The sequence below is a fragment of the Protobothrops mucrosquamatus genome, unplaced genomic scaffold (assembly GCF_001527695.2).
Source record: "Protobothrops mucrosquamatus isolate PMUCROS unplaced genomic scaffold, P.Mucros_1.0 scaffold_286, whole genome shotgun sequence".
NCBI classification, from domain to species: Eukaryota; Metazoa; Chordata; class Lepidosauria; order Squamata; family Viperidae; genus Protobothrops; species Protobothrops mucrosquamatus.
The window spans coordinates 309100-336078 of record NW_015386362.1 but is presented as its reverse complement, the minus strand read 5'-3'; the positions used below and the strand labels follow the sequence as shown (position 1 = coordinate 336078).

Here is a 26979-nt window from a genome sequence, read left to right as displayed (position 1 = left end):
AGCGCTCCATGGCAATGGACCTAGGTATTTGCAAGACCGCCTCCTACCAAACACCTCCCTTCGACCAGTCCGCTCCCACAGAGAGGGCCTCCTTAGGGTGCCGTCGGCCAGACAATGCCGGCTGGCGACCCCCAGGGGGAGAGCCTTCTCTGTGGCAGCTCCTGCCCTCTGGAATGACCTACCCCCCGACCTACATACAACTACGGACCTGCGCCTCTTCCGCCGAGCCTTGAAAACCCATCTATTCCATGCGGCCGGCCTGGCGTAGTTTTAATTATGTTTTTAGTAAAGGTTTTTATATGGGGTATTTTAGAGCAGGCCTTTTATTTAATATTTATTGTGATTTTTATTATCGCCTGTTCACCGCCCTGAGTCCCGTAAGGGAGATAGGGCGGTATATAAATTTAAATAATAATAATAATAATGATGATGGTTCACTTAGCACGAGACACAAATCCAGCGATTTGTGGTGCATTCAGCAAACTAGGGTTTAGCGTGATAAGTGATTTTCTTTTTCGGCCATGATGGTTCCTCCCTTAAAAAGCACATTTCCTCTGCCTGGGTCAATCATTTCAAGGAGCAATCTCTTGAAATGATTAAAAAAAAATGATTTCTCAAGCTTTGTGGTCCTGAATGGAGCTGAAGCAGAAATAGGAGGCACCAACTATTGCATTAGCTAATGGTCTATGGGGAATGACCTTGGAAGACTTGGCCTATTCCAAGGGAACTATCAGATAAGAGACAGCATAGCAGTAGCTGGGTAGTGGGTGGAATCAGAGGCTCAGGAGAGACACCCCCCCTTCCCCCCTTAGTTTCTGGGCAGTCAAGGAAACAGGACACGGAGAGAATTATCCTTTCAGACGTGTAAGATTCTGTCAATGTGGCTTTACAATAAAGCAGAATTAGTCCCATCTGGTTGTTTCAAAGGTGCTTTTTTTAAAAAAACAACAACAGGCAAAACTGGATTGTTGTCCAAACTGCCCACAACTTGAACTTCTAAATAGAAACGACCCTTGGCTCCATTTGTTGAGAAAGGCATAGATCCAAATGTATTGCAGCATTTTGCAGAGCCAGAACTGAGACTCAGAGGCCAAATTCCCTAAGTTCATTAGCAGCTGTTGAGAAATAACCGTGAAGAAATAAACACAGCCTGTTTCCAGCCTCCCTTTTGAATGTGTTAATCCTTGAATGTGTTTCATCATGCCTGCCTTGCTTGTCAAATTATCTTCAGGTTCCACAAGTTGCGTTTCTCATTTTAGGTCCTCTCTCAGCTCCATCAGCAAGCTCTACTTTTAATGGGCTAAATAAAAGCTTGCCTTTTTTTTTATCCCAGAGTGGCAATAAGCAGCCAAGTTCCTTTCTTATTGCACAGTAAATAAAATTACAACAGGACCGTCGTGTGTCACGCGGGGAAATGTTTGATAGTAAAGATCGGCATACTTTGACTGAAGCACAAATGGTTTTTTTTTATCAGTACGGGAAGAGGCCAGCCCCTATATGGTCTGCCACATTTATAAATTAATCAGTGATACCAATATTCGTTATTCTGAATCTGGAATATGAAATTTTGGATCATTAATATCTAGAACCAACTGCCTGATGCACTGTTGGAAAAAGTAGTCAGCCTTTATTCTTGCAATCGTGTTAAGTTTGTTTTACTGATATTCTAGTATCAATGTGGCTGACAGGCTAACAGGAAAATGAGAGCGCCATTCAGTGTTTGCAAAACGTATTTTTAGTAAATTTTTGAGATGTTAGTTCTGGTTAAGAAACTTGTGAGTTTTGATCAGCTTAAATCAGGGATGGGCAACTCTACGACCCGTGGACTTCAACTCCCAGAATTCCCGAGCCAGCTGTGCTAGGCCATCATGTGACTGCTGGTGTTGCTTTAGCAGGTAACACGAATCTAGCCAGTGATAGTTTATTCAATAAACCAAGATTTAATACATCATGCCTTAGTTGGAGTAGGTAAACCCATGGTCAGAGTTTGTTAAATTCCCAGCCAAATAAATCCATTAAGTCATTGACGTTCTGGGTTCAAAGCTTTTTATTTTAGTTCAAAATGACCTTTTCCCGAGTAGAAAGGACTTTGATTCTGCTTCTTTGTTCCAGGGATGGAGACCAGGAAGCTCATAACCGCTACCGACAACCAGTACTCTGGTATGCTTTTGAAAGCTCTGGATGAGCAGCGAGGCCTCGGACTTTTCTGCGATGTCACCGTTATCGTGGAGGACCGCAAATTCCGAGCCCACCGGAATATCCTTTCGGCTTCGAGCACTTATTTTCACCAACTCTTTGCAGTGGCCGGACAGGTCGTTGAGCTGAACTTCATCAGGGGGGAGGTTTTCGCCGAAATACTCAACTATATCTATAGCTCAAAAATTGTCCGGGTGCGAGCGGATTTGCTCGATGAACTGATTAAATCGGGGGAGTTGCTCGGGGTCAAATTCCTGGCTGATCTGGGTGTTCCTCTGCAACAGGTGAAGAACATGTCTTCGGATGCCAGCACTTCCGAGCTGCCCATCCTGGAGGCAAATGGCCCCAAAGTGCAGAAGCCCCCAGCCCCACCGGAGACCCAACACATAAAACTCGGGAAGCCCATCATTACGGAATCCTTTTCTCTCTACAGGGAGTCGTGTGACTCCGCCAAGATCACCATTAGTGATTCTGATGATGATGATGATGACGACGACGTCATTTTCTGCTCAGAGCTGGCACCTGCCAAGGACCGTTCGGTAGAGGCCAAAGTCATAACCCAGATCCCGCCTTGCCCGAATCCCACCGCCTCTTCTGAGATGACCAGCTCTATCAACAGTAATTCTGCCCCTCAACCAGTGGCAACTGCAGCTCCAAGGCTTGACTCGTCTACCCTTCTGCCCAGGCCGGCTGAAAACCAAAAGCCAGTTGATACCCTTCCTCCCCCAGCTCCACAGTCCACAACTCCAAAGGTCCTTGTGCTCAATTCATCCCAAGTTGGCGCCACACCAGGGGTCGGTTCATCGCACGAAATAGAGGTATTGCCGATTCCCGAAGAGAATCGGCAGCCATCCATCCATGATTCCTTAACCGACATGGAAACCAACGTCATTGACGAGGAAGAAGAGGAAGATGTAGAAGATGTGGAAGATGATGACGACATCCTGGGTTTATCCAGTCCGGGTTCGGCAAGCAGCAGTTCTTTGGTTCAGCAGCCCACGACTCCGAAGCCGGCCGCTGCAGCCGACAGCCCAGCAGCCCAGAAGAAGCAAGTGGTGAACTTTCCACCAGAACCCATCTCCCAACCCAACGAATTCAAGATCCAAATCTCAGACGTTCTTTCCGGAGGCCTCAAGGACGCTCCTCCCAACCTTGGGCCAAAGCACGTCATGGAAGGGCAGAAGACCATCACGTTAGATAAAGCCACCGGAATCGAGAGCTTGTCGACCGGCTGCAAAGTGTACGCAAACATCGGCGAAGATACCTATGACATCGTAATCCCGGTGAAGAACGAGGCTGATGGAGAAGTCCACCTGGACAACATCCCACGCACCTCAGGCCACGAGTCCACTAACCGCAAGCGCTTGAAAGTCAAGCATGACGACCATTACGAGCTGATCATGGATGGGAAAGTCTACTACATCTGCATTGTGTGTCGGAGATCCTACGTCTGCCTGACCAGCTTGCGGAGACACTTCAACGTTCACTCCTGGGAGAAGAAATACCCCTGTCGCTACTGCGAGAAGGTTTTCCCTCTGGCGGAATACCGCACTAAGCATGAGATCCATCACACCGGTGAGCGGCGGTACCAGTGTTTGGCTTGTGGGCAATGTTTCATCAATTATCAGGTGATGGCCACCCATCTGCGATCTGTTCACAGCCAGGATCCTTCAGGCGAGTCCAAGCTGTACCGTCTGCACCCGTGTCGGTCTTTGCAGATCAGAAATTACGCATACATTTCGGGGAATTCCAACAATCTCCCAGTCGCCAGTGACAATGCCCTGGTTTATCCCGGCAATCCTTCAAAAGAGACCACTCAGGAACCGGTCCCGAACCAACCCGTGAAGCCAATGACTTGGGACGACATCTTTGTTCCGCAGGCAAACGAAAGCCTCTTTAAACAAAACCCATCGGACGGCACCTCCGAATTTGAGTTTGTGATACCAGAATCTTACTGAAGCTGTGGCGGATGGAAATGTTTCGTTTGGTTATCCAAAGGGGGAGGAAATTTTTTATTATTATTATTATTTTTAATAAAAAGCAGAGCCCTTCTCTAAAAAAGGGCTGCTGGGAAGGTATCTAGAGAGCATCTCATACGACGGAACACGTCCATGTGCTTCTTCGACCTTTAGCATACGGTAGTGTTTTAAAATTAGATGATGTGTATAACTTTTGAACTCGTGAACAAAAATTGGTCAGGAAATAAAACGATACTTGAATACAGGAAACGATGCTTAGGAAGTTAGGTGTTCGGTGTTTATTAGTATGGATCAAAAAAAATCTAAAAAGTTACCGTTCTGAGACTTTCCCCGTTAGGTGTAGAATAACAGGAATATATACTTTGAACCACTTCTTTTTTTTTCATGTTAGCACTTTAATGCTGAAAAAGGTTCCATTGTGACTACGAAACAGCAACCTGGCTAGATTTTCTTGCTAATGTGGGCAGGGGAGGGAGGGGGGAAACTTTTTTTTTTCCTTTTTAAAATATAAATCAGTGCGTTCCTACAATTGAACATTGCGAGGGTCCAAATCATGCTTGTTCTCGCAAAACCAGGCTTACGGTTAAACGAGGCATAGCCATTTTGCCTTGGCTTTGGAATAAGCATTGTAATTGTTCGTAAGGCATGTGGGCCATCCTTAAAGAGAAGGGAGACGTATTCTCCAAGGATAACTTGTTCTTTTTATCCAGGGGGATTAAGATAACTCAGTGGCTGGACCATTGTATGTCATCTTTTGTGACTCGATAGGGTGGGTGGAAGTCATTACGACAGCCAGATTTTTTTCTACGGAGAAACAGGTTGATCATTTGGAACGAACCTAACTTTCCCCCTGTCTTATTCCCTGGGGGGGGGGGTGTAAAAAATTAGAAATCTAATTTTGTAGATTTTGCCCTGAACAACGCAGGAGCTTCCTACCAAAGCAGCCTTAGGAAATGACGCTTTTGGCTCTGTAACTGAGTTGGTAGTTTCTAAAAAGAGCCTAGTTAGTTCGTTTTTGCAGCAGCCACACAGAAAAGGGGTGGTTTTTTGGGGGGAGGGGGGGCTAGATGTGGTAGTTTGAATTTCCTTTTGTGGTCACGCTTTCTTTCATTGCAAATTGGGAATATATTTTTCCAGTGCTCGGCGATAGGCAGGATCTGGATTGGAGCAAACGACAGAACTGGTCAAGAGCCATGTAGTTTCTTGTTGGTTTTTTTTTGTCAAATAACTTCTTGCCTTTTTTTTGTTTTTGTAAATTATAATATTTGGAGTGGGTGTTATAGAAGATTGAAAAGAACTGTGATGAATAAAACTAGTTAGCAGTTGGTGGTTTGTCATGAAAATCTCCGGTCATCACTTTAGCTATTTTTTTTCCTTCTTCTTCTTCTTTTCCCCTTTTCTGAAGTCTCTGTTTTGTATTCCCAAGTAGTCATTCCTAGTCCTTAATTTTGTGTCGTTTCTTTTTCCCCCCCTTTAATGTTGTGTTTTCAGCCAGCAAGTGAAGTTGCTGTGGAGTAACAAAAGAAAAATCATGTACGAAAATCATGATGAAAAGATCAAATCGCGTTTCTGTTAATGGGAGAAAGCGAACTAACTATGTATGCTGGGGTTTTTTTTCTGTAGAGTGAGACTACGTTTGATTATGGATAGGTTTCTTTTTTTAAAAAAAATATATGGAAATGATACTTTAAAATTGGCGTTGCCTATTTAAATGAATAATTTTCTGGGACTTTTTATTAAAAAAAAAATACCCTATTAGTCGGCGTCCAGTATGTTTGTCATATTCAGGAGACCCTGGTGTCCATAGCATTTTATAAACTAAACGAAACTCTTCCTTCCTTCAGCTGCCTGCAGCGCTGAGTAAAACCCACTATGTTGCTGTATGTCATAGTCAAAACTTTCAGCTTGAACGTGCTACCCCAGGAAATCCCGATAACCAGTAATTAAATCAGTGCCTGTAAAAAGTGTTTTGTTTTTTCTTTATTTGCAAACTGAAAGACGGGGATTCAAAGCTGTCTTATCTTGTTAGAAAAACTTTTGCATGTCTCAGGTATTTTGGTTGTCTTAGGAAGGGAAGTTACCATTTCCAAAGTTAAGGATTTTTATGAAGTAGCTGTAAAGCCTTTTTTGCTTTATGGTGTTGGAAATATGCTGGGTCCTTTTTGATTGGCACCATTTACGGTTTTCTTTTTTTTGTCTTAAGGCACCTGGCAGTTACTGATTCGAGAAATGCCTTCTCCTTTTTCAGTTTCCCCCTTTTTGTTTTGTAAAGATCATGACATCAGCTCCAGAAAGAACACATCTAAATCATATTACTAAATGGGGAACCTTGCTTCCTCCAAAAAAAACCAACCCCAAAACAAAACACATTTGCTAAAGGGATTAATATGAAGTAAAGCCCCGAGCAGAAATCTAACAGCAGGTTAAATTATTCCAAGCAACTCTTACTTGGAAGTAATGATACTCAATTTCAGTCGTTCCACTTGAGTTCGGATGTACCAATTTGAGAAATGTCCCATCCTGAACAGAGACACTTCTGCAAGAATCCCTATTTTTATTTTTATTTTAGGTTTCCCCCATTTAAAAACTTGCATGCAGCAAAACAGGATAAAAAAATTAGCACTGTCCACATTTGCTGGATTGCTGCAGAGCAGATATTTTGCCTCTGGGAGAATTCAGATGGCTGTGCCTGCCTGAAGATTATATAAATCCAAGATTTTGCCACCTTGGGGGGAGGAGGGTTTGCGCAGATACTTCTGAGTTATAAATTCGTACGTTGTGGGCAGGAGAGCGAGAAAGAGAGCTTGACTCCTTCTCAAGGGTTGCTTTGCGCCAAATGCGTGTTTGTGCATTCCTGTATATGGTGATGAGAATCATAAGAAAAATCAGTACTCTGCTTAATTTATTTCCTATATCGAACCGTATCACTTATTAGCAAAACGAAAGATGCAAAAAGGAGCGGTGGTTTATTTCACGACAATTTTTACAGAGCGGTATTATTATTGTTGTTATTTTTAATTTTATCAATACAGTACTGTAATGTATATAGTTGTACAGCCTTTTCCTTAACATACCTTTTTGGGAATTTGTGTTCTGCTTTTCATTAACCAATACTTGACCTTTAGTTCTTAGAGCTTTGTATGGCAAAAAAATAAATAAACACTTTCAATTCTGCTGCGGTGCAAACATTTTCTTTTTTTTCTCTCTTCTCTTTTTCTTTTTACAACAAAAGCATCCCTGTCATTTGGAATCAAATCTGTTGTCCTTTTTTGCACAGACCTGCCGGCTAAACTGAAAGGCATCATTGCTTAGTCAACTGTGCTGGTCGAGGTATGTGGCTAGGATCCTCACCCAATCTGCTCACTGGTCGTTTATGTATAAAGTAGTCCTCCACTTACGACAGCTCATTTAGTGACCGTTCAAAGTTACAAGGCCACTGAAAAAAGCGACTTACAACTGTTTTCACACAACCATTGCAGCATCTCCCACCGTCAGGTGATCAAAATTCAAGACGGTTGGCAACTGGCATGTACTTATGACGGTTTCAGCTTCCCGAGGTCACGTGATCCCCTTTTGCAACCCTCTAACAAGCAAAGTCCATGGGGGAAGCCGTATTCACTTCACAACCGTATTGCTAACAACTGCAGTGATTTACTTCACAACTGTGGCAAGACAGGTCGTAAAACGTGGCCAAACTCGCGCAACTGTCTCGCTTAGCAACATACATGTTTAGCTCCATGGTGGCTGTAAGTCGAGGCACCAGGTTAAATCTTCGACTTACAACTGGTTGCTTAGCCACCGAAGTTAACAATCCATCCAATAAATGGGACTTAGGACCAGATTTGAAGTGGCGACGGTCAGACTTCCTCGGCAGTCACGTGACCAAGCTTCAGATGACATTCATAGCCGTCTGCAGGAACCCATAGTCATGTGACTATAGTTCATGATGGCTTGGCCGAAAACTGGCAACTTTCATTTCCGGCAAAACTTCCCCCACGGCGAACCATCCGTTTGCTTAACAATCCGCAGCGCTCAATTCACCCCTGCAAATTTGCTTCCAGTCCAATCCGTTTTACAGCTGTTGCAACATACATATGTCCATAATGGAGAGGCTTCATTATAGTCACAGGGTCAAGGACTACCCGTACGTTGAGTTTGCAATGATGTTCAAGAGTCAACTTGAGGTAGCCTCAAAAGATTCAGGAACCTGCCTTCTTAACTTGCCACCAGTTGGGGGCACGTCGGTTAAAATTAAAACATCTTGGGTTTTCAAATTCGAGAAGATGGGGAGTTTGGGAAGTGGCACATGCATGAAGCTACCATGGGCAGGTCTTACAAGAAAGGGTGGTTTATTTGTAGCCTTCATGAATCACGGACATATCTTGCATGGCCTCGAGATTGAGTCACGGCTCCTGTCAAACTGTTTTTAGCGCAGCTTAACCCAGAAATGCTATATATAAAACATCCTGCTCTTCAGGTGCGGGATTTCCCCCCCCCCATCACAATTTGTGCTTCTAAATTTTCAGCAAAGCACCTCTGTTCTCTGTGCAGCAAGTAAACTGAATGTGCAAAGCAGGCAAAGCATTAGAAATATTCATTTATTCATGCTAAGTTTCTGGGTGTGCCCATGCACACTCACACACACATATAAAAGAGGCACCTGTTCCAAGTCTTCTTTTTTTTTAAAGAAAAACCAAATTTAGATTGTAACGGCCATAGCTGTTGAAGAGACTAATTCTCTTTTTTCGTACCAGGCTTCTGCTAGGTGGTGAAGGGATTGCAAGACTGCCTGGGAAACTGTCACGGAACATTGAAAATGAACATCACATGACTGCAGCAGCAGCCCTACAGCACCGCAGCAATCAGTAGCACTGAAACAGCCACACTTCCCCCAAATTTCATTCCCTAAAGGAGTTATGGGGTCCTGGATTTTGGACACATTCTGTAAATTAGCCTATTTGAGGTACCTTGGTTCAAAAACTATTGCCCTACGAGGCACAGTTTCACCCAGTTAACAGTGATGAGCAGAAGAGTTTTAGTAGCATATAGTTTCCCCATTGGCTGGGGAATTCTGGGAGTTGAAGTCCACATATCTTAAAAGATGCAAGGTTTGAGAAACGCTGGGATAGTTTTTCTCTTATTTCAAAGAAATCTGGTCTTTTTTCCAGCACAATGCTGATGAATCTACCACTGGGTGTCAGGATGGAGCAGCGTTGAAATTCACAAACAGATTTGTGAATTTCACATTTGCAGATTTGTCTTTCGGCTGTCTCTCCACTTCTTAATTAAAGAATTAATTTCACGCACTCCGACTCTTCGGTACTTCCTTTAAAAGCAGAGGAATTTTGTCGCTTGGCTGCAGGGCGGATCTTCCCATCATCTCTAGTGAGGAACAAGGATGGGCTTTGTAGGAGAACTATCAGGGAGCGGCAGAAATTCCAATTCACAGGCTCATCCGGGTGAAATAAATCAAGCTGGCAGCCACCATCGGTCAGTCCAAGCTCTGCTCCTTTCGTGTGTCCATTGCGACTCGCCTAAAATGGGGGAAAGCTTTGATTGCACGGGTTGAAATTGCCATCCTGACTTATCTGGAGCCCGTTTATGAACTCACATCATCCATCGGGCAGTTTCTGAAGAGCTGAAGAGAGATCTTAGATTGCCAAAGGCTAATCTTTAACAAGCAATTCGCCCAAAGAGAGCATGAGAAGAAGGCAACTTCTTTGAAAATGGGCCTCTCCCACCGTCCTTTAGAAAACAAACAAGGGTCCAGGGCAAGACGTCCATTTTTCATCCCTCAAGAGCAGGGGGTCTCCAAATTTGGCCACGTTAAGGCGTGTGGACTTCAACTCCCAGAATGCCTCAGCCAGCCAGGATGGTTGAAGTCCACATGTCTTAAAGTGTCCAAGTTTGGAGAGAGAGCCCTGCTCAGGAGTGAGGGACGCAAGGCTCCCACTACAGAAAGGAAACTGAGGAAAGGTCCAACGTGCCAGTTTGCTTCTTCCGGTACAAAAGATTGGCAGGTAGGTAGTTCAAGGGGCTGCGTCCTCTCTCCCCTTCTACTCAGTTTTCACAGCGAATAAGGCGGCGGCTTTTCAGAAGGTGGAAAATACGGTGGGGAGTAACGAGGTGGAGCACCAGTTGGGGACCAGATCAAGCTCGGTGAGGGTGGTAACGAGAGCGGATCCTCCGGCAGGCCAGATGGGCTGGACGTTGTAAAGAGGCTGGAATGCTACAAGGGGAACAGAAGAGAGAGAGAGAGAGAGAGAGAGAAACAGAGTAACAGAGATAGAAGGACCTTGGAAGTCTTCTAGTCCAACCCCTTGCTCAAGCAGGAAACCTTATACCATTTATATGTACACTGAGAGCTTATGCACAGGAGACAAATTCCTTGTGTGTCCAATCACAATTGGCCAATAAAGAATTCTATTCTATTCTATTCTATTCTATTCTATTCTATTCTATTCTATTCTATTCTATTCTATTCTATTCTATTTCTATTCTATTCTATTCTATTATTCTACTCTATTCTATTCTATTTCTATTTCTACTCTATTCGACAATCTATTCTATTCTATTCTATTCTATTCTATTATTCTACTCTACTCTACTCTACTCTACTCTACTCTACTCTACTCTACTCTACTCTACTCTACTCTATTTCTATTTCTACTCTATTCTATTTCTATTTCTATTTCTATTTCTATTTCTATTTCTATTTCTATTTCTATTTCTATTCTATTCTATTCTATTCTATTCTATTCTATTCTATTCTCCAATTCTAATTCTTTCAGATATTGAAATGCCTTTTTTGGAGACTAGGACCTTAAGCAGTTTCACTCCAGATTATAAGGAGCTGCTTTGGGCCCCGAGCCCTCAGTAGCTGGGACACCCCCCCCCCATTGTTGTGCGGTACAGACTGACCAACTACATTTTCACCTGGATCCAGCCAAGAAGCAAGCTTAATTTTTTCTTTTGTTTATTTGCATATTTATATCCTGCCTTTATTATTTTACAAGAACTCAAGGTGGCAAGACATATCTAACACAACTTCCTCTTGTCCAAAGGTCGCAAAAAGGGATCACGTGACCCACCGGGGGCCACTGCAACCGTCACAAGTACATGTCAGTTGCCAAGCCTCTGAATGTTGATCACGTGACCCACGGGGATGCGGCAACGGTCGTGTGAAAAATGGCCGTAGGTGGCTTTTTTCCAGGGCTGTTGCAACTTCAAGTGGTCGATACGATACATGATTGCAAAACGAGGACTATCTGTACAAAAAGAGTTCTCGGCGGAGGGAAGACCAAAGTTACCCAACGTACCTGGAAGTCGTACGCTGAATACGGCGGCAAGTGAGGCGTGCTGTGATAGGTGTTGTACGAGGTCACCTGGGGTCGTGAGTAATAGGACACAGCTGGCCGTGGGTTTTCAACCGGGCAGGTAAGTGTAGGATGAGCGGGCACCTGAAAAGAAGGAAGAGCAGAAAAAATTATATGGCTTTGAGGATGATTAATCCGACCATACTACTTGGTGGAAAATCTCCCTCCAGGGATTAAGAAAGCCCCAATCTCTTGGCCTACCACAAAGGGATCAAAACCTGTCTGCTTAGCCCTGTGTGGGGAGACACATGGGCCCACACAGCCATGGGGCTGGTCGACCCCCATGAGACCCCCCTCCCTGCCTCTATTAACCACTCCTAGTCTCCCCATCTTGGAATTCTCCATTTTTTAAAATAATTTTGCAATGTTTTACATTTTTTTTTTAAAAAATTAATCTTTAAACTATTTGTCTGAAATGGCACAGGGCAGGGGGTCTTCAAACGTAGCCCTTTTATGACTTGTAGACTTCAACTCCCAGAATTCCTCAGCCAGGCACTGGGAGTTGAAGTCCACAAGTCATAAAAGGGCCAGGTTTGAAGACCCCCCTCCTGGTGTAGAGAGAGGACGATTTGGTCTTATTCTATTTCGCGTTCTGTGAAATTTATCTACAATTTGTGCAGGGGGGGGAGGCAAGGAGAGGGAGACGCGCTCTTAATGGCATTCAGACTAAAAGGCTTTCCCTCAGACTTCACTTCCATTGTCTTGGCGTGCCCTCTTTGTTCGAGGGAAGCCTGCCCAGAAATACATCATGGTGGGCTCACAGCCAAAGTGAATCCTCCCATTACAGTGAAAGGGCTGTTTCTCAGATCGGCTGGCAGCATCTGGCCGATCCAGCGGAGAGCTAAACCCAGATTTGATTAGGGTGTGGACTCAGAAAATCCCAGGATGGTAGGTTAGGCTGGAGAGCTGGAAGGAAGCAATGACTAACTGGGTTTAGAGAATGATTCACTTAAAAACTTGGCTTAGCCACTCTGGCAAAAAAAGTCGTAAAATGAGGCACAACTCGCTTAAGAACGGCCTTCCTTAGCCTCAGAAATTTGGGGCTCAACTGTATTCGTCAGTGGGGGAGTATCTATATACAAAGCCATGCCATGGTTTCAATCAATCAATCAGAATAGAGCTGGAAGGGACCTTGGAGGTCTTCTAGTCCAGCCCCCTGTTCAATCAGGAGACCTTATAGCATTTCAGACAGGTGGCTGTCCAGTCTCTTCTTAAAAACCTCCAGTGATGAAGCACCTACAACTTCTGGTGGCAAGCTGTTCCACTGGTTAATTATCCTCACTGTTTGGAAGTCTCTCCTTCGTTCCAGGATTGTTTGAGTTCGTCTATCTCAGGGGTAGGCAACCTTGGCTCTTTTATGACTCGTGGACTTCAACTCCCAGAATTCCTGAGCCAGCATAGCAACCTCTCCTCAGCATGGCTGGCTCAGGAATTCTGGGAGTTGAAGTCCACGAGTCACAAAAGAGCCAAGTTGCCTAGCCCTGGTCTATCTGTTGTGCAGACTCAGCCACTGAGATGTCTAAACCCACATTGTCAACTCAGTTCAATCTGTTGCTCGTTTGTCCAACAGCCTCTGAAATGGCCGAGCTTCTTACCAGTTTTCGGACTTACCATATCTTTAAAACCACCCAGGACGGCCGCTGTGATGATGCCTAGAACCAAACCCAAGATATTCAATACTGTTGCAGACCACAGCAATTGGTAGAGATGGATGATATCCTGGCAACTGCTGACATCGATAAATTCATAATAGCCGCCGGAAATCTCCATCCTGCTGGACAGGAAGAAGCGAACGTTCTCAACGGGATCAAAGCTAAACCTCACAGCCTTATAGGTTTAAAAAAACAGGGTTAAAAAAAAACCCCTGTAAAATCAGATCTGTCACGTGGTGACCCGAGTTACAACCGGGAGGGAAAGGCTCCATCATGGTCGTAACTCGAGAACTACATGTTGTTGTTTTTTTTATTGAAAATTTTTAAAAGTTTTACAGTATAACTCCTCTCCTCCCCAAAATCCACCCTCCCCCACCCCCCGACTTCCCAGAGCCACACACAGGGTTAACAATACAATAATTATACTCTGTCTTAAATTATATCACCCTTAAGTTAACAATTCTATAACATCCTTTAGCTCTCTTCTAAACAAACATATTAAACATTATTATTACTAATTTAAAAAAAAATAAACTACATTAACAATCTAAAATTTACTCAAAAACCAAATGAAACTTTTTAGTTCCATATTTATTCTCAATATAATCTATCCAGAGAACTACATGTTAAGATTGGGAAAGTAGATGCCCAATTGCCTATTGGGGGGGCATCATCTATCAAAACAAACCAGGTTTGCTTGTGGACCTGGCATTTGGTGGCTTGATATGTACTTCGGCCACCAAAACCAGATCTGCAAGGTCAAGCAGCGACCAGCCGGGGAGTAGCCAAATCCTTATGGATGGTCCGGCATGAAACCCAATTTAAAAAACATCTTTCCTTCCTCAGGGATTGCAAAACTGTCTGGGCTTGACCATGTGGTGTTAGCAGCACGGTCTGCCCTACTCACCTTCCGCAGTGGTACAAGTCACAACAGAAGCAGGTGTTGGTTTTGATCTTTGGGACGCAAGAACTCCGGGGATGCTGGTGGCAAATGGTCTGCGGGAAAGAAAAAAGCACTGAGTGGGCTTTTTTGGGGGTATCTTCACAAGGACACTGGGAGGATCCCTTTTCTAGATGCCTATGGAGATTCTCAGTCCTCCAGGTCCTGGTTGTCCCCAAAGTTGCTTTTTCAAGAGGCAACTGGACTCTCTTGTTTTTCCTTTGAAGACCTTTCGCTTCTCATCCAAGAAGCTTCTTCAGCTCTGACTGGATGGTGGGGAATGGAAGGATTTATACTCCTTGCAGACGGCTGGTCATTTGCATTCCCTTCCCCCCCCATATATTTTATTGGTTTTTTAAAAACATAAATCACTTAATAGTTGGTAAACAGTGTGTTTGCTGGGTTTACATTTATAAAGAAAATTGGTTTCTATAATCCATAATCCACATAGTACATTTAGATGATTTCCCCCTTTTCCCAAAATGTCTTCTTTGCAAACCTTGAAATAATACAGTTCTTATTATTTTGATAAATAACAGTTACATATATGATTTCCCCCCAGTATTCCTAGAAATAAGGATCACATCAATATAATATTTTTCTACCTAAACATTCTGGTTGCCTCATCTTATATCCTGTTACAGTCCTTATTTAGATTTGTTTCTCCCATAAAGTTCAAAGTATTCTCGCTGGTTAAGTGTTTCTCAACAGATAATTACATTTAAAGGTTTAAATCCATTTTTCCCATCTCAACACTTTTACATTTCTTAAAGACTAAGTAAAAAAAAATTGCATACCTGTAGAGTCGTTGAGGCCACTTAGAGGTTTGTCCGTGTCCGCCTGCGCTTCAGTTTGAGACGCAGACAACACAAACTCGTCCCCAACAGCCTGTGCCTGTGGTCAACAGTGAAGGGACACTGGGCAGAAAACATCCTGTAGAAAGCACAGCTCCACAACACGGTCCTTTCAGTAGTTCCTAGAACAGTGGTTCTCAACCTGTGGGTCGGGACCCCATTTGGGGTCGATAGACCATTTCATGGGGGTCACCAAGCAAGGCTGTCCGCCATTTTTTTTGTCTGCCATTTTTTTTGTCCGCCATTTTTTTTCCCCTTTTCCGGCGGGTGCCTTACCTCCCTTGGGCTGGGCCAGCTGGTGGTCGGCCTGCTCCGTCTCTGCCGCTTGCCAGCTACACCTCGGCCGGCGCAGGGGGCAGAACCACGCATGTGCGGCGCTCCCAGGCAGGGAAAGTCCTTGACTTACGACCGGTTGGGTAGTCCTCAACTTACGACCGGTTTAGTCCTCGACTTACGACCGGTTGGGGTCGCGGCATTAAAAAGGTTGAGAACCACTGTCCTAGAAAGTTCCACACCCATTTGCACCACTCAGGTGACCCTGAGGACACAGACAAACCTCCAAGGGCCCTCAATGACTCTCTAAAAGAAGGCAAATGACCAGCCGTCTGCAAGGAATATAAATCCTCTCATTTCCCCACCATCCAGTCAGAGCTGAGGAAGCTTCTTGGATGAGAAGCGAAACGTGTTCAAAGAAAAAAACAAAGGGAGTCCAGTTGCCTCTTGAAAAAGCAGCTCTGGGACATTCCTTTTCTAGTGTGGCATCATTTTTCTTTTTTTGCTGCAAAGGGAACCTTGATGTGGAACGCGGCAAGGAAATTTAACTTTAGCCCTGCCCGCAGCATGCAGAAAAACAACATGTTGAGCTTTTCTCGCTGGAAATCCAAACCATTTGTGATAAAAAAAATGTGACGCCTGGGAAGAGCATTTGGTTCCTCCAGCCTGTAGCTGACAGAAGAGAATAAAATCACACAGCTACGTTTCTAAAGCGGGGAGAAAAGGAAGAATTGGTTTTGGGGTGGGGTGGACAGGGCAGGGTGGAGATCTGACTTACTTTGGGCTGGGTGGTGCTTTTGGCATAGTAGTGGCAGCGTCCTGCATAAAGTGGCCTCAGGTCCTGTAAAAAGAAAAGTCCCCCCCCAACCCCAATTTTAAAACAGTTCAAAACAGCCACATTTTAAAATCAGAAGCAGAGACAAATACAGGGAGTCCTCCAGTTACAACCGTTTGTTTAGTGACTATTTGAAGTTTCAACAGCACTGATGAAAATGACTTGCAACTATAACTGTTGTAAATTAAGGTTTGCCTGTACTCAAATTCAGGCAGGCAAGGGTTAGGGTGTTTGTCCATTTCCCACCCAACCCCTCTAGATCTGTACTCACGATGTGCCTGGCAGCAAACACGCCGTCCACAATCGCGCAGCAGAAGGCGGCAATGACCCCAAAACTGATGAATACGATGGAGGCGACCAGCTGTGGAGGACGGGAGGGAACACAAGGAGAAACCAGTTGCAAAACAGCTGGCACGTCACCTCAGGCAGGGCAGCCCTTCTGCCTCCTGGCACCTGCCGAGAGCTATTTTAAGACCCCGCCAGCGTTCCCCAGAAGCTCTGTTTACACGTATGGAGGGCAAAGCATGTATTTTAATGCTTAACCTATTCTGGGATGCAGCAACTTTCCGGGGTGGGGGGCTACATGCAAAGCCTGCCAAAGATTTTTGACTCGGTCCCCTGCATCGTGCACACGTGCGCGCGCGCACACACACACGCACACATCCCCAACACACAAAAAGGATTAACTGGGAGGATGGGGTTGGGGGAGACCCTCTCCCCGGGGGGCCAGCAATGTCAGCCAGCCTTGAGGAAAAAAAAGACTGGATCTAGCTGCTTGGAGAACAGACTGGTGTAAATGACCGCAATATGAAGGACCTTCAATCATCTAAAGATGGTAATAACAGTGGGGTCTTCAACATGGATCAAATGGGCCCCCAAACAGACATTCCCTGGATTGCTCATGGATATAAAACACCTCAATTCTTCTGTTATTAAATCTAGCATTCTCTTAAATACCACTGTTGGCCATATCTTTCTAGTGGAAGGTTTTTGGCTTGTCTTAATGTTGGCTTTTTCTCATCCTACCTATCTTCTGAAGTTCTCAAGGACGTGGACTTCGTGTCTTGCTTGCCTACGGTCTCTTATCATTTGTGTGAAAAGGTAATTAGTTTCCCACAAGGAAGTATCTACTGACAATTTGAAGGGCTCCACAACGAGACCTTCCCACTACCATGGTTCCTACTTTCCTTGGTGATGGTATCCCACCTGTTCGGAGACACGGAGACAGAACACAAAGGAGTAGAATCCTGGAAGAGCAGCTGAGAATGCAACACGGAACAGAACAATAGAGATTTGTTCATCCCAACATCACTTCCTGGTCAACTGGTCACTTAGAGAACCTGGCTGCCTGGCCACACCTCATTGGCCTCCTGGACAACTGCTGTTCCACCTGTCTTACTATCACCTGATGGTCTACCCCAAGGTACTTCTATTTCCATTTATATTTTCCCTTTTTTCCCCGTGAAAGCAGGTGGACCACAGTATTGAACACCAGCTCAGAATCACAATCACAAAGGGAAAAGAGAGGCAGGAAGAGAAATCTGTTGACGGGGTTCATGGTTTCATGGCGGTTCCTTAGATATCACGATATTATCCCATAGTACTGTCTGAGACAGTCCGGAGAGGGCAAAAGAAAGCCACATCATCATTTGGGGGTGCTCCTTCCCCCCCGGTGCTCCCTTTTTCAGCTCCAGGGGAGGCTCCCCCAAAGGAGCTTCAGCCATTCAAATGAAGCCCAAAGATGAAGTCTATCCAGGTGACCCGGATCTGCTCTTAACCGTTCCCTCTGAGTAAAAATACAGGGAGCCTCTCTTGGTTCACGGCAGTTGATGACGTAATCCAGATTCTAATCTAGACCCTTCCTTCTGGTGGAAGGCAGTGGATGGATTGAGGATTTGGCTGATCAGAAAGAGGTCAATCCATAGAAACAGCCCTTGACTTGATGAGCCGATAATTAAAGACCTATCTGCACCCCCCCTTTCCTAAAGTGCACCAGGGAGAACAGCCATGGGAAATGGCTAGACCAGGGTTCCCCAAACCCCGGTCCGTGGACCGATACCGGGCCGCGGCATGCCAGCAACCAGGTCACACAAACAAGCAAAGCCCCATCTGCAGGATGCAGGCAGCACACAAAACCACGCCCCCTCCGGTCCATGGAAAAAACTCTCTCCACGGAACCGGTCCCTGGTGCCCAAAAGGTTGGAGACCTCTGGGCTAGACGGTTCCAGTTGAGTGAAGAGATCGGTCTTCTTCAGATAAAATCGATCCCAAGATCTGGGATGTCAATGGGTTGCCAGAATGTCTCGTCTTCAGATGAAGAGCCCAACCCTCAACCCCCAGGGAAGACAGAGCATCCAGTGCCTTGCCGATCATCTGGATGAATTCTCTTGAAAGATTTCTTGAGCACTCCTAGCCTGGCTATTGAAGGGACTCATTTCCTGGGTTTATATAATACCACCTTATTTATCAAATAGGCTGAGCTTGTCCACGTTAGATCAAAACCTACACTCCCATGCCAAAGTATAAAGTTAAAAACCAACAAAATGCTGCATGGCATAAAAATACAGTTGCTATGTCTTTAGTCACCAAAATGGGGCAATCTTTAGGGATTGTTGCTACCCAGACATTTTGACGAGGTTAGGAAGAAACGGAGTTACCCTGTGGTAAGGTGGGCGGGCCAATACATTTAATAAATAAAAATAAAATAAAATAGAGGAAGCACCGTGCATGGCACAAGAGTCAGGTTCAACTTCCTCATCCTCCAGTTGAGTCAATCAAGTGGTAGAAAGATCTCTGTTTAAGAAACCAGAAAACTGTTGTCCATCTGAGTTAACAGGTGTCTGATTTAGTAGCATTTCCTATGAATATTAGTGGCAGAAGTCATGCTTTGAATGCAATCTATCTCCAAGTAAGGTTGGGAAGGACCTCTGGGCAAAAAAAGTCTTGTGGCTGGATTAGACCAAGGAGCCAACTAATTCAGCCTCCACATATACATATATCTTTTAATTCCCAACCCAATCCTTTCTCCAGTAGTCTGAGTTTGACTTTCTATTCAATTCCAAGCAAAGATATTAAGTGGACAGTCCTCTAAAGGTTTAGGATAACTCTCTGACTCATCTCCTCCTCTACCAGGAACCAGGCAGCATTCTTCGTAAGAACATCCCTTCAAAAATAGGCTTCACTAGGCAGGTCAGGTTTGAAATATTTGGCAATGGTTGATCTCAGCCATGAAGGTCCACCTTCCGCTTATAGAGGAGAAATAAAAAAATAGTTGGAAGAGCTTGGAATTAAGGAGAAACTTCCTAAGAGGCAGGACGATTAACCAGTGGAACGGCCTGCCTTCAGAAGTTGTGGGTGCTTCATCACTCGAGGTTTCTAAGAAGAGACCGGACAGCCACTTGTCTAAAATGGCTCTCCTACTTGAGCAGGGGGCTGGACTAGAAGACCTCCAAGGTCCCTTCCAGCTCTGTTCTGATTCTGGGAAGTCATGAATGCTAATTAATTAACTGATTTGAACGCTCCTAATTTTCTTCTGGGTTGCTCTATATAGAATGCAGTTTTAACCCACAAGTCTATAATACGGCATAGCGCCTTCATCGGGCTAACATCCAAGTCTCTGTTTAACAAGAGTTTTTTAAAAAAGGAAAGAGAAGGGAGGGAAGAGGATCAGTTTGAGATCACTGGTCAATGGAAATGAGAATTCTGATGGAACAAGGAGGGGTTGTAACCCAATTTTACTTCCTGCTTAACTGTAAAGCCTGCTACTCCTAGCCCAAGCCACCTTCTGGGTTCTGCAGGAACAGGAGTAAACAGTGAGTTGAGGCTGAAATCTTGAGCCATGCTAGCTGTGCCAAAGTTCGTGTGAAGGCTGGATTATTTCAGGACCTTCCCTCAATGCACAATTCAGTACTGAGACGGTCAGGTGGGTCACGATTCTCCTTTTTCAAGAGGATCAAGCTGTAATCCTGGCTTGTGGCAGATGTCTACCACTGAGTTATAAATTCCCTTGATTAAGGGGGGGGAAGCTTCTCTCCACGCTACTGAACTTCCTGCTCATCAAGTTAAGCGATAAAAAAGAAAGAAAGAACTACAAGGCAGAAATGTCTGCTTCGGGAGCAAGGGAAGAGAAAGAAAATGATGTAAAAAAGCCCTCTAATAATACATGGACCCAAAAGTAACTTCGCCAGTAGATCAACTTACCATTTGCCTTTTATTTTCGATTAAATTGGATCCGATAATGCCAAGAAATGACCCAAAGCCCAACTGAAAGGAAAAGGATTTAAAATGTTTTACAATCTGGTCTGGAAGTCAAATGATTTTTTATGCACAGTCGAATTTGGAAACAGAGTAGGAAGGAGGAGGATAAACTCACGCGAACCAATATTTCAATATTTTTATCCCAGCATATACGGGAACGTGGGCGGATCAGGCAATATACAATACAATAATTACAAAGATTTGACCTTGCTAGTTTTCTCCTGGTCAGTTAAGACTGACCCAGTTGAGTGGGTCTTAGGAAAAAAAAATGGGGGTCAAGAATTATGGGGAAGCAAAGAGCTAAGTATGTATATAGGTAGTCCTCAACTCACAACAGTTCATTTAGTGACCTTTCAAAGTTACAACGGCATTGAAAAAAGTGACCTGTGACCGTTTTTCACACTTAGGACCACTGCAGCCATCGCCATGGTCACGTGATCAAAATTCAGACCGCTTGGCAACTAACTCGTATTTATGACGGTCGCAGTGTCCCGGGGTCACTTTGCAACTTTTTGACTAAGCAAAGTCAACGGGGAAGTCAGATTCGTTTTACAACTGTGTTACTAATTGAACACCTGCAGTGATCCACTTAACAACTGTGGCAAGAAAAGTCGTAAAGGGGGGATTAGTTCACTTAACATCTGTCTCACTTAGCGACAGAAATTTTGGGCTCAATCGTGGTCGTAAGTCGAGGACTACCTGTTTAGTAAATCTCTTCCCCTTATTTCATTTCTTTGTTCTTGGCCTGTTCTAAAACATCAATCACTGCCTTCCTGACTTTACGTTAAGATTGTTCATGCTTAGAAAAAGATGGAGGAAATGCTTTGGACTTTACATCAACCCGGCAATTTTCTCTGCCTGAAACTTTGCTATTCAGGGCACCATGTTAACATCTTTGTTCCTCCCATCTTAAACCATCATTAATGCTTATAAGAGTTCCAAGGCAAGAGTCCAGGTTTTTCGTTCTGTCCAGGAATCCGCTACTTACAATAGCTCCTGGGTAGTAACCCCCAACAGTCACATTTTGCGTACGTGTGGTTGCAGCAAGGCCCACGGTCAGAATTAGGAGCGAGACGATAAGGAGAGTCACGGTGACATAGAGGGAATTTCGCTTCCTTCTGCTGAAAGACCCTAGAGAGATACACAGAGGGATAACAATAAAAGGATGGGCCTAATCTGTCAACTACTAGTCCACCAGGAGGCCACTTCCATCTCCTACGTTCACTGAGAGAGCCATAAAAGAACTTTTCCGAACATCGATGGAGATTCTCAATCATCCAGGAGGTTGAACAGATAATAACAATGTGTACGGACGTGTAATATGTTCCGAAGCATGAATTTATGAGCTAAAGGTGCTTTTCCAAAAAGCAGTTGGACGTTCTTACGTTCTTGGCTTTCCCCCCCCTCCTTTGACAACATTTCAAATGTTTTAGGGGAGGCCTAGGGAAATTCACTTCTCAGACAGTTTGGAGGAACATCTTCCCACACTAACTGAATCTTCATTCACACTCCCACAAAGTAGGAGTTTGAGATGACTTTCTCTAGAAGGTGAATGCTGAGCACACAGGTCACCAACCCACAACGTGGCCAACCGGGTTAGCTTCTTCCCATGATGAAACCTCAGAACAGGGAAGTGGAAAACCAAAGGGACCAAGTGACAACCATAAATTATCTGAACACAAGAATGACGATGGCCAACTATGGATTCCTATTTCAAAGGCAGACAAGGAAGCAGAGATCATGTTTAACTAACTGGATCCTAATTACTGGGAGGAAAGGGAAGAACCCTATTTCTGAAGAGGGGGTGTCACCTTTTATCAGGCGCTTTCAATTTGAGTGGCTAGCTTCTCTCCCCTCCCCCCCCGCCTCTTATCTTTTTGTTACTCCTATCCTGAATTTCCTAGGAAAGCTTCAAGGGGCACATAGGGGGGTTGCCCCCAGCATTTTCTCTCCTCTCTCTCCGCCCCCCCCGCTTTGCTTTGCAAGAGGTCTGCTGCACCTTGGGAACTCTTTCCTCCAGGGAAACCCCTTCAAGCTCAGGCTGGCTGCTCCAAGTCCAGAGATCTAACCCTCTCCCTATTTGGAGCAGGGGATGGGAAGCAGGTCTCTTGGAAATATGTGGGTGGAGGGGGGGGCAAGGAAGGGAAAGGGGAGAGAGGCTGAACCGGGCCTCTCAGCTCCCCCTGGCCTTGCAACCATCACCCCAACCTCTCCAGCTGGCCGAGGGACTCCTCCCCAGGCTGCGCCCAGCCGGCCCTCTCCAATTACGCACGGCGCCCGGGCGCGCTCGGCTCGTTGGAAAGAGTCCGCGGGGCTCGCCCCGTCCTCCTGCCCGGCCGCCCTTCTGCTCCCCGTCTTGAGACCGCTCAGCGACCCCACTCACCGGCCGAGGTGGAGAGCGGGATGGCACTGGAGCGCGGCGGAGCCAAGGCCTGGCGCATGGCGCTGGCGGTGCGCCTCCTGCGCCCCCGGCCTGCGGAGCCGCAAGGCGCACAGCTACCGGGCGCGGAGCATCCTCCCGCAGCGCTCCCGGTCGGAGCCGGCGGCTGGTGGCGCTTGCGCAAGGCGGGGGGGGGGGAGAGAGAGAGCCTGGCGGAGGCAGCTGCGCGCCCAGAGGCGAGGAGGGGAGGGGTCCCAGCTGTTGCGCCGATCCTCGCGGGGTTGAGATGCGCCGGATTCCCACCGTGGAAGAGCCCTGCGCCTCGATCCAGGGTGGGGTGGGGGGCTCGGAAAGGGGACCGCTTCTTTTGGATTCTGCCCCTGCAACGCTGAAAGATGCAAAGCCAGGGAGGGCTGAGTGGGTGGATGAAAAAAAACACCTTCCCAAGGGCGAAAATTGCGCCTTGAACGCAAAATGCAGGCGCAGCAGCTCAAATTCCCAAAAAGGCAACGAGCATAGATTAAAATGGGCTCTGAGATGCATCAGTGCCACGTTTCATTGATGAAACTCTCCGTTCAGCCAATGGAAGATCGCACGTTCGGTTGGATAGATCCTCGACCTGCTTTTCTGTATTGGCCTGCCTTGCAAGCGACAGACCAGCCCTTCATTAATAAGACATTTGTGATCGCATACTTTGGCTGCTTCCTGTGCTAGGAATATCTTAGGACAGATTTATCTCACTGTCTTTTAATTTCGAAAAGGGTTGGGGTTCGCAATAAATGGGTTCTTCAGCCGTATTTTGGGATAAATGGCCGGGTTTAATGCAAAGAAATATAAAAAGCATTTAGCTTCGGCAATATGACTTACGGATTGTTGGTCAAGGTCTGGCTTAAGTTAATTTGAAGAGGAGGAATGAATTAGAAAAGCAGAATCCTGAAAGTCTTTGCAAAACAAGCAAAGGAATACACAAAATTCTTCATAAACAAGGAAAAGGTCAATAATGTAAGCAAAAAGGAAATTTATTGCAATAGTTATAGTTGGAAAAAGGCCTTCAACAGGATAAAACCCATAAGAAAAAAAAAGAGCATTTTTTTTCATAAAACAGCTCTATTGCTTTAGAACTGTCTTGGTAAACTTTGAAATAAGCAGATCTGAAATTGTAGCTGTGCCTTTGATACGAATTCTTCCTCATGAATGCAGAACTGAGATCTAAAAGATGGGGAATTCAGAATTTTAAAAAGTCCGGATGTAGCAGATCATTCTGGCAAGTCTTACGGCACAAGGAAGCTTTTGAAAGAAAAGTCAAATCAAAAGTCACTCCTGGGAAGTCACGATCTCTCCCGGGATTAAATCTTTTTCCTTGAGGGACAGATGTAGCCAGGAGGGGGCAGAAGATAATTTAAAAAGAGGGGGAGAAAAAAGACCAGACATCTATCTAGTCAGTGTAACCTGATCATCCAGAGCCAAAAATAGAAAATGCTTTGGAAAACACATCTATCTGGCTATGTCAAGAGTGTTACTTCTTTTTCCAATGTGGCCTCTTTCTGTAGGGAGGGGGGGTGCACAATTCATTGGAGATGATCTGTAGAATGTCCTGCTTCTAATTGGGGGGGGCTATGGGTGGGTAGGAAAAATAGATAAATCATATTTGCAGTAGACAAGGGAGAAAGGGAGGGTGGGCAGTGGAGGCCCCAGCTGGAAGTCAGCAAAATAAATTCTATTCTATTCTATTCCATTCTATTCCATTCCATTCCATTCCATTCTGAAACAAGCACGTTTAGCTGGCGAATTCTGGGAGTTGAAATCCACAGATTGCCAAGGTTGGACATCCTTGGTCTTACAGCTTGGCTTGGAGAACTGCTGCTAGTTGCGCTGTTGTGAAAAGAGCCAAAGCAAGATGAGATGCTGAGATGAACGCCTCGGCTTTTGAGACCCCCAAACTGGGAGCCAGGGCACATTTTGTGCCACTAGGAACCCAACCAGAGCACCCAACTGCCGTGGGCCCCTTGTCTCTCCTTTGAGGTTCTTCAGATGATTGGTGGAACGTTAGACGGCTGGGAAACTGACCCTGCAGAATCCCAGCCGCTCAGCTTGAATGAGCACAGAGGGATAAATATAGCCAAAACTGACTCTCTGAACTTTCAAGAGCAATCAAACAAAGTCTCCACGGTCCCCTCCGCCCGCCCCATGACTGACAGGAACACGTTGGCTCATACAGCCTTCGCTCTCCGTTCAAGCCCAATAGTGTTATAACGGTCTAAAAACTGATCTCAGGCTTCCGTAGACAGAATCAATTTGGGTCCATTTTGTTAGGAGAGCTTCTTCTCCTTCTCCAGCAGATTCCTTAGCGTACCTCAAAAGGTCTTGGATGGAAAGACCCCCGAACTCTTATTCAACATTGAGTTGTATGACGTCAATTGCCAGAGGAAAGCAATCCGTTTCTTGACGGCTGGCCAACACATTTCTCCTCCTGGGCAACGTTGAAAGAGCAACAGTTGTCACCTGGCACTGGCAGCAAAGAAGCCCCCAAGTTTCAACTGTCAGTTTGGGGGGTTTCCCCCCCCCCCGCTGTCCCCTGCAGGCTCCTGGATCTGCTTTCTATGAGTGAGGCTGGATGATGTTCAAGAGGAAGCTTGGCTGAACGTTCTGGAGCCGGTAGACCTAGTGGGAAGTGGTTTAGTTCTTTAACTCTGGAGCTGGCTTCTTATACTAATTCTATCCCCCCTTCTATATTTTGGGGGTTTTTTGTTTCGTTGTGACAAAGCCATGGCTGCGAAAGGCACCTCTGGAGCTTCCAAAGATCCCNGGGGGCAGAAGATAATTTAAAAAGAGGGGGAGAAAAAAGACCAGACATCTATCTAGTCAGTGTAACCTGATCATCCAGAGCCAAAAATAGAAAATGCTTTGGAAAACACATCTATCTGGCTATGTCAAGAGTGTTACTTCTTTTTCCAATGTGGCCTCTTTCTGTAGGGAGGGGGGGGGGTGCACAATTCATTGGAGATGATCTGTAGAATGTCCTGCTTCTAATGGGGGGGGGGCTATGGGTGGGTAGGAAAAATAGATAAATCATATTTGCAGCAGACAAGGGAGAAAGGGAGGGTGGGCAGTGGAGGCCCCAGCTGGAAGTCAGCAAAATAAATTCTATTCTATTCTATTCTATTCCATTCCATTCCATTCCATTCCATTCCATTCCGAAACAAGCACGTTTAGCTGGCGAATTCTGGGAGTTGAAATCCACAGATTGCCAAGGTTGGACATCCTTGGTCTTACAGCTTGGCTTGGAGAACTGCTGCTAGTTGCGCTGTTGTGAAAAGAGCCAAAGCAAGATGAGATGCTGAGATGAACGCCTCGGCTTTTGAGACCCCCAAACTGGGAGCCAGGGCACATTTTTGTGCCACTAGGAACCCAACCAGAGCACCCAACTGCCATGGGCCCCTTGTCTCTCCTTTGAGGTTCTTCAGATGATTGGTGGAACGTTAGACGGCTGGGAAACTGACCCTGCAGAATCCCAGCCGCTCAGCTTGAATGAGCACAGAGGGATAAATATAGCCAAAACTGACTCCCTGAACTTTCAAGAGCAATCAAACAAAGTCTCCACGGTCCCCTCCACCCGCCCCATGACTGACAGGAACACGTTGGCTCATACAGCCTTCGCTCTCCGTTCAAGCCCAATAGTGTTATAACGGTCTAAAAACTGATCTTGGGCTTCCGTAGACAGAATCAATTTGGGTCCATTTTGTTAGGAGAGCTTCTTCTCCTTCTCCAGCAGATTCCTTAGCGTACCTCAAAAGGTCTTGGATGGAAAGACCCCCGAACTCTTATTCAACATCGAGTTGTATGACGTCAATTGCCAGAGGAAAGCAATCCGTTTCTTGACGGCTGGCCAACACATTTCTCCTCCTGGGCAACGTTGAAAGAGCAACAGTTGTCACCTGGCACTGGCAGCAAAGAAGCCCCCAAGTTTCAACTGTCAGTTTTGGGGGTTCCCCCCCCCCCGCTGTCCCCTGCAGGCTCCTGGATCTGCTTTCTATGAGCGAGGCTGGATGATGTTCAAGAGGAAGCTTGGCTGAACGTTCTGGAGCCGGTAGACCTAGTGGGAAGTGGTTTAGTTCTTTAACTCTGGAGCTGGCTTCTTATACTAATTCTATCCCCCCTTCTATATTTTGGGGGTTTTTTGTTTCGTTGTGACAAAGCCATGGCTGCGAAAGGCACCTCTGGAGCTTCCAAAGATCCC

General features: G+C 45.5%; 3 protein-coding genes across 3 annotated transcripts in view; 2 read left to right on the top strand and 1 right to left on the bottom strand.

Annotated features, from left to right (window-relative positions):
- Positions 1–2112: 2112 nt before the first annotated feature.
- On the top strand, positions 2113–4154 carry ZBTB33 (zinc finger and BTB domain containing 33). Its single transcript, XM_015831903.1, has one exon. It carries the CDS (start codon positions 2115–2117, stop codon positions 4152–4154), a length of 2040 nt encoding a protein of 679 aa, XP_015687389.1. The 5' UTR covers positions 2113–2114.
- A 5943-nt stretch (positions 4155–10097) lies between these two features.
- Positions 10098–22803, bottom strand: TMEM255A (transmembrane protein 255A). Its single transcript, XM_015831902.1, has 9 exons — positions 22746–22803; positions 21351–21493; positions 20306–20368; positions 16377–16466; positions 16049–16111; positions 14111–14199; positions 13163–13325; positions 11495–11635; positions 10098–10404 (listed from the first exon to the last, which is right to left on the bottom strand). The coding sequence occupies exons 1-9, from the start codon at positions 22801–22803 to the stop codon at positions 10243–10245; spliced, it is 972 nt and encodes a 323-aa protein (XP_015687388.1). The 3' UTR covers positions 10098–10242.
- Positions 22804–25304: 2501 nt separating this feature from the next.
- Positions 25305–26979, top strand: part of ATP1B4 (ATPase Na+/K+ transporting family member beta 4) — a 15809-nt gene continuing 14134 nt past the window's right edge. Inside the window, exons 1-2 of the mRNA XM_029287290.1 lie at positions 25305–25397; positions 25507–25542. Of these exons, the coding sequence (XP_029143123.1) occupies positions 25509–25542 (34 nt within the window). The 5' untranslated portion in view covers positions 25305–25397; positions 25507–25508. The remainder of the gene's footprint in view (positions 25398–25506; positions 25543–26979) is intronic.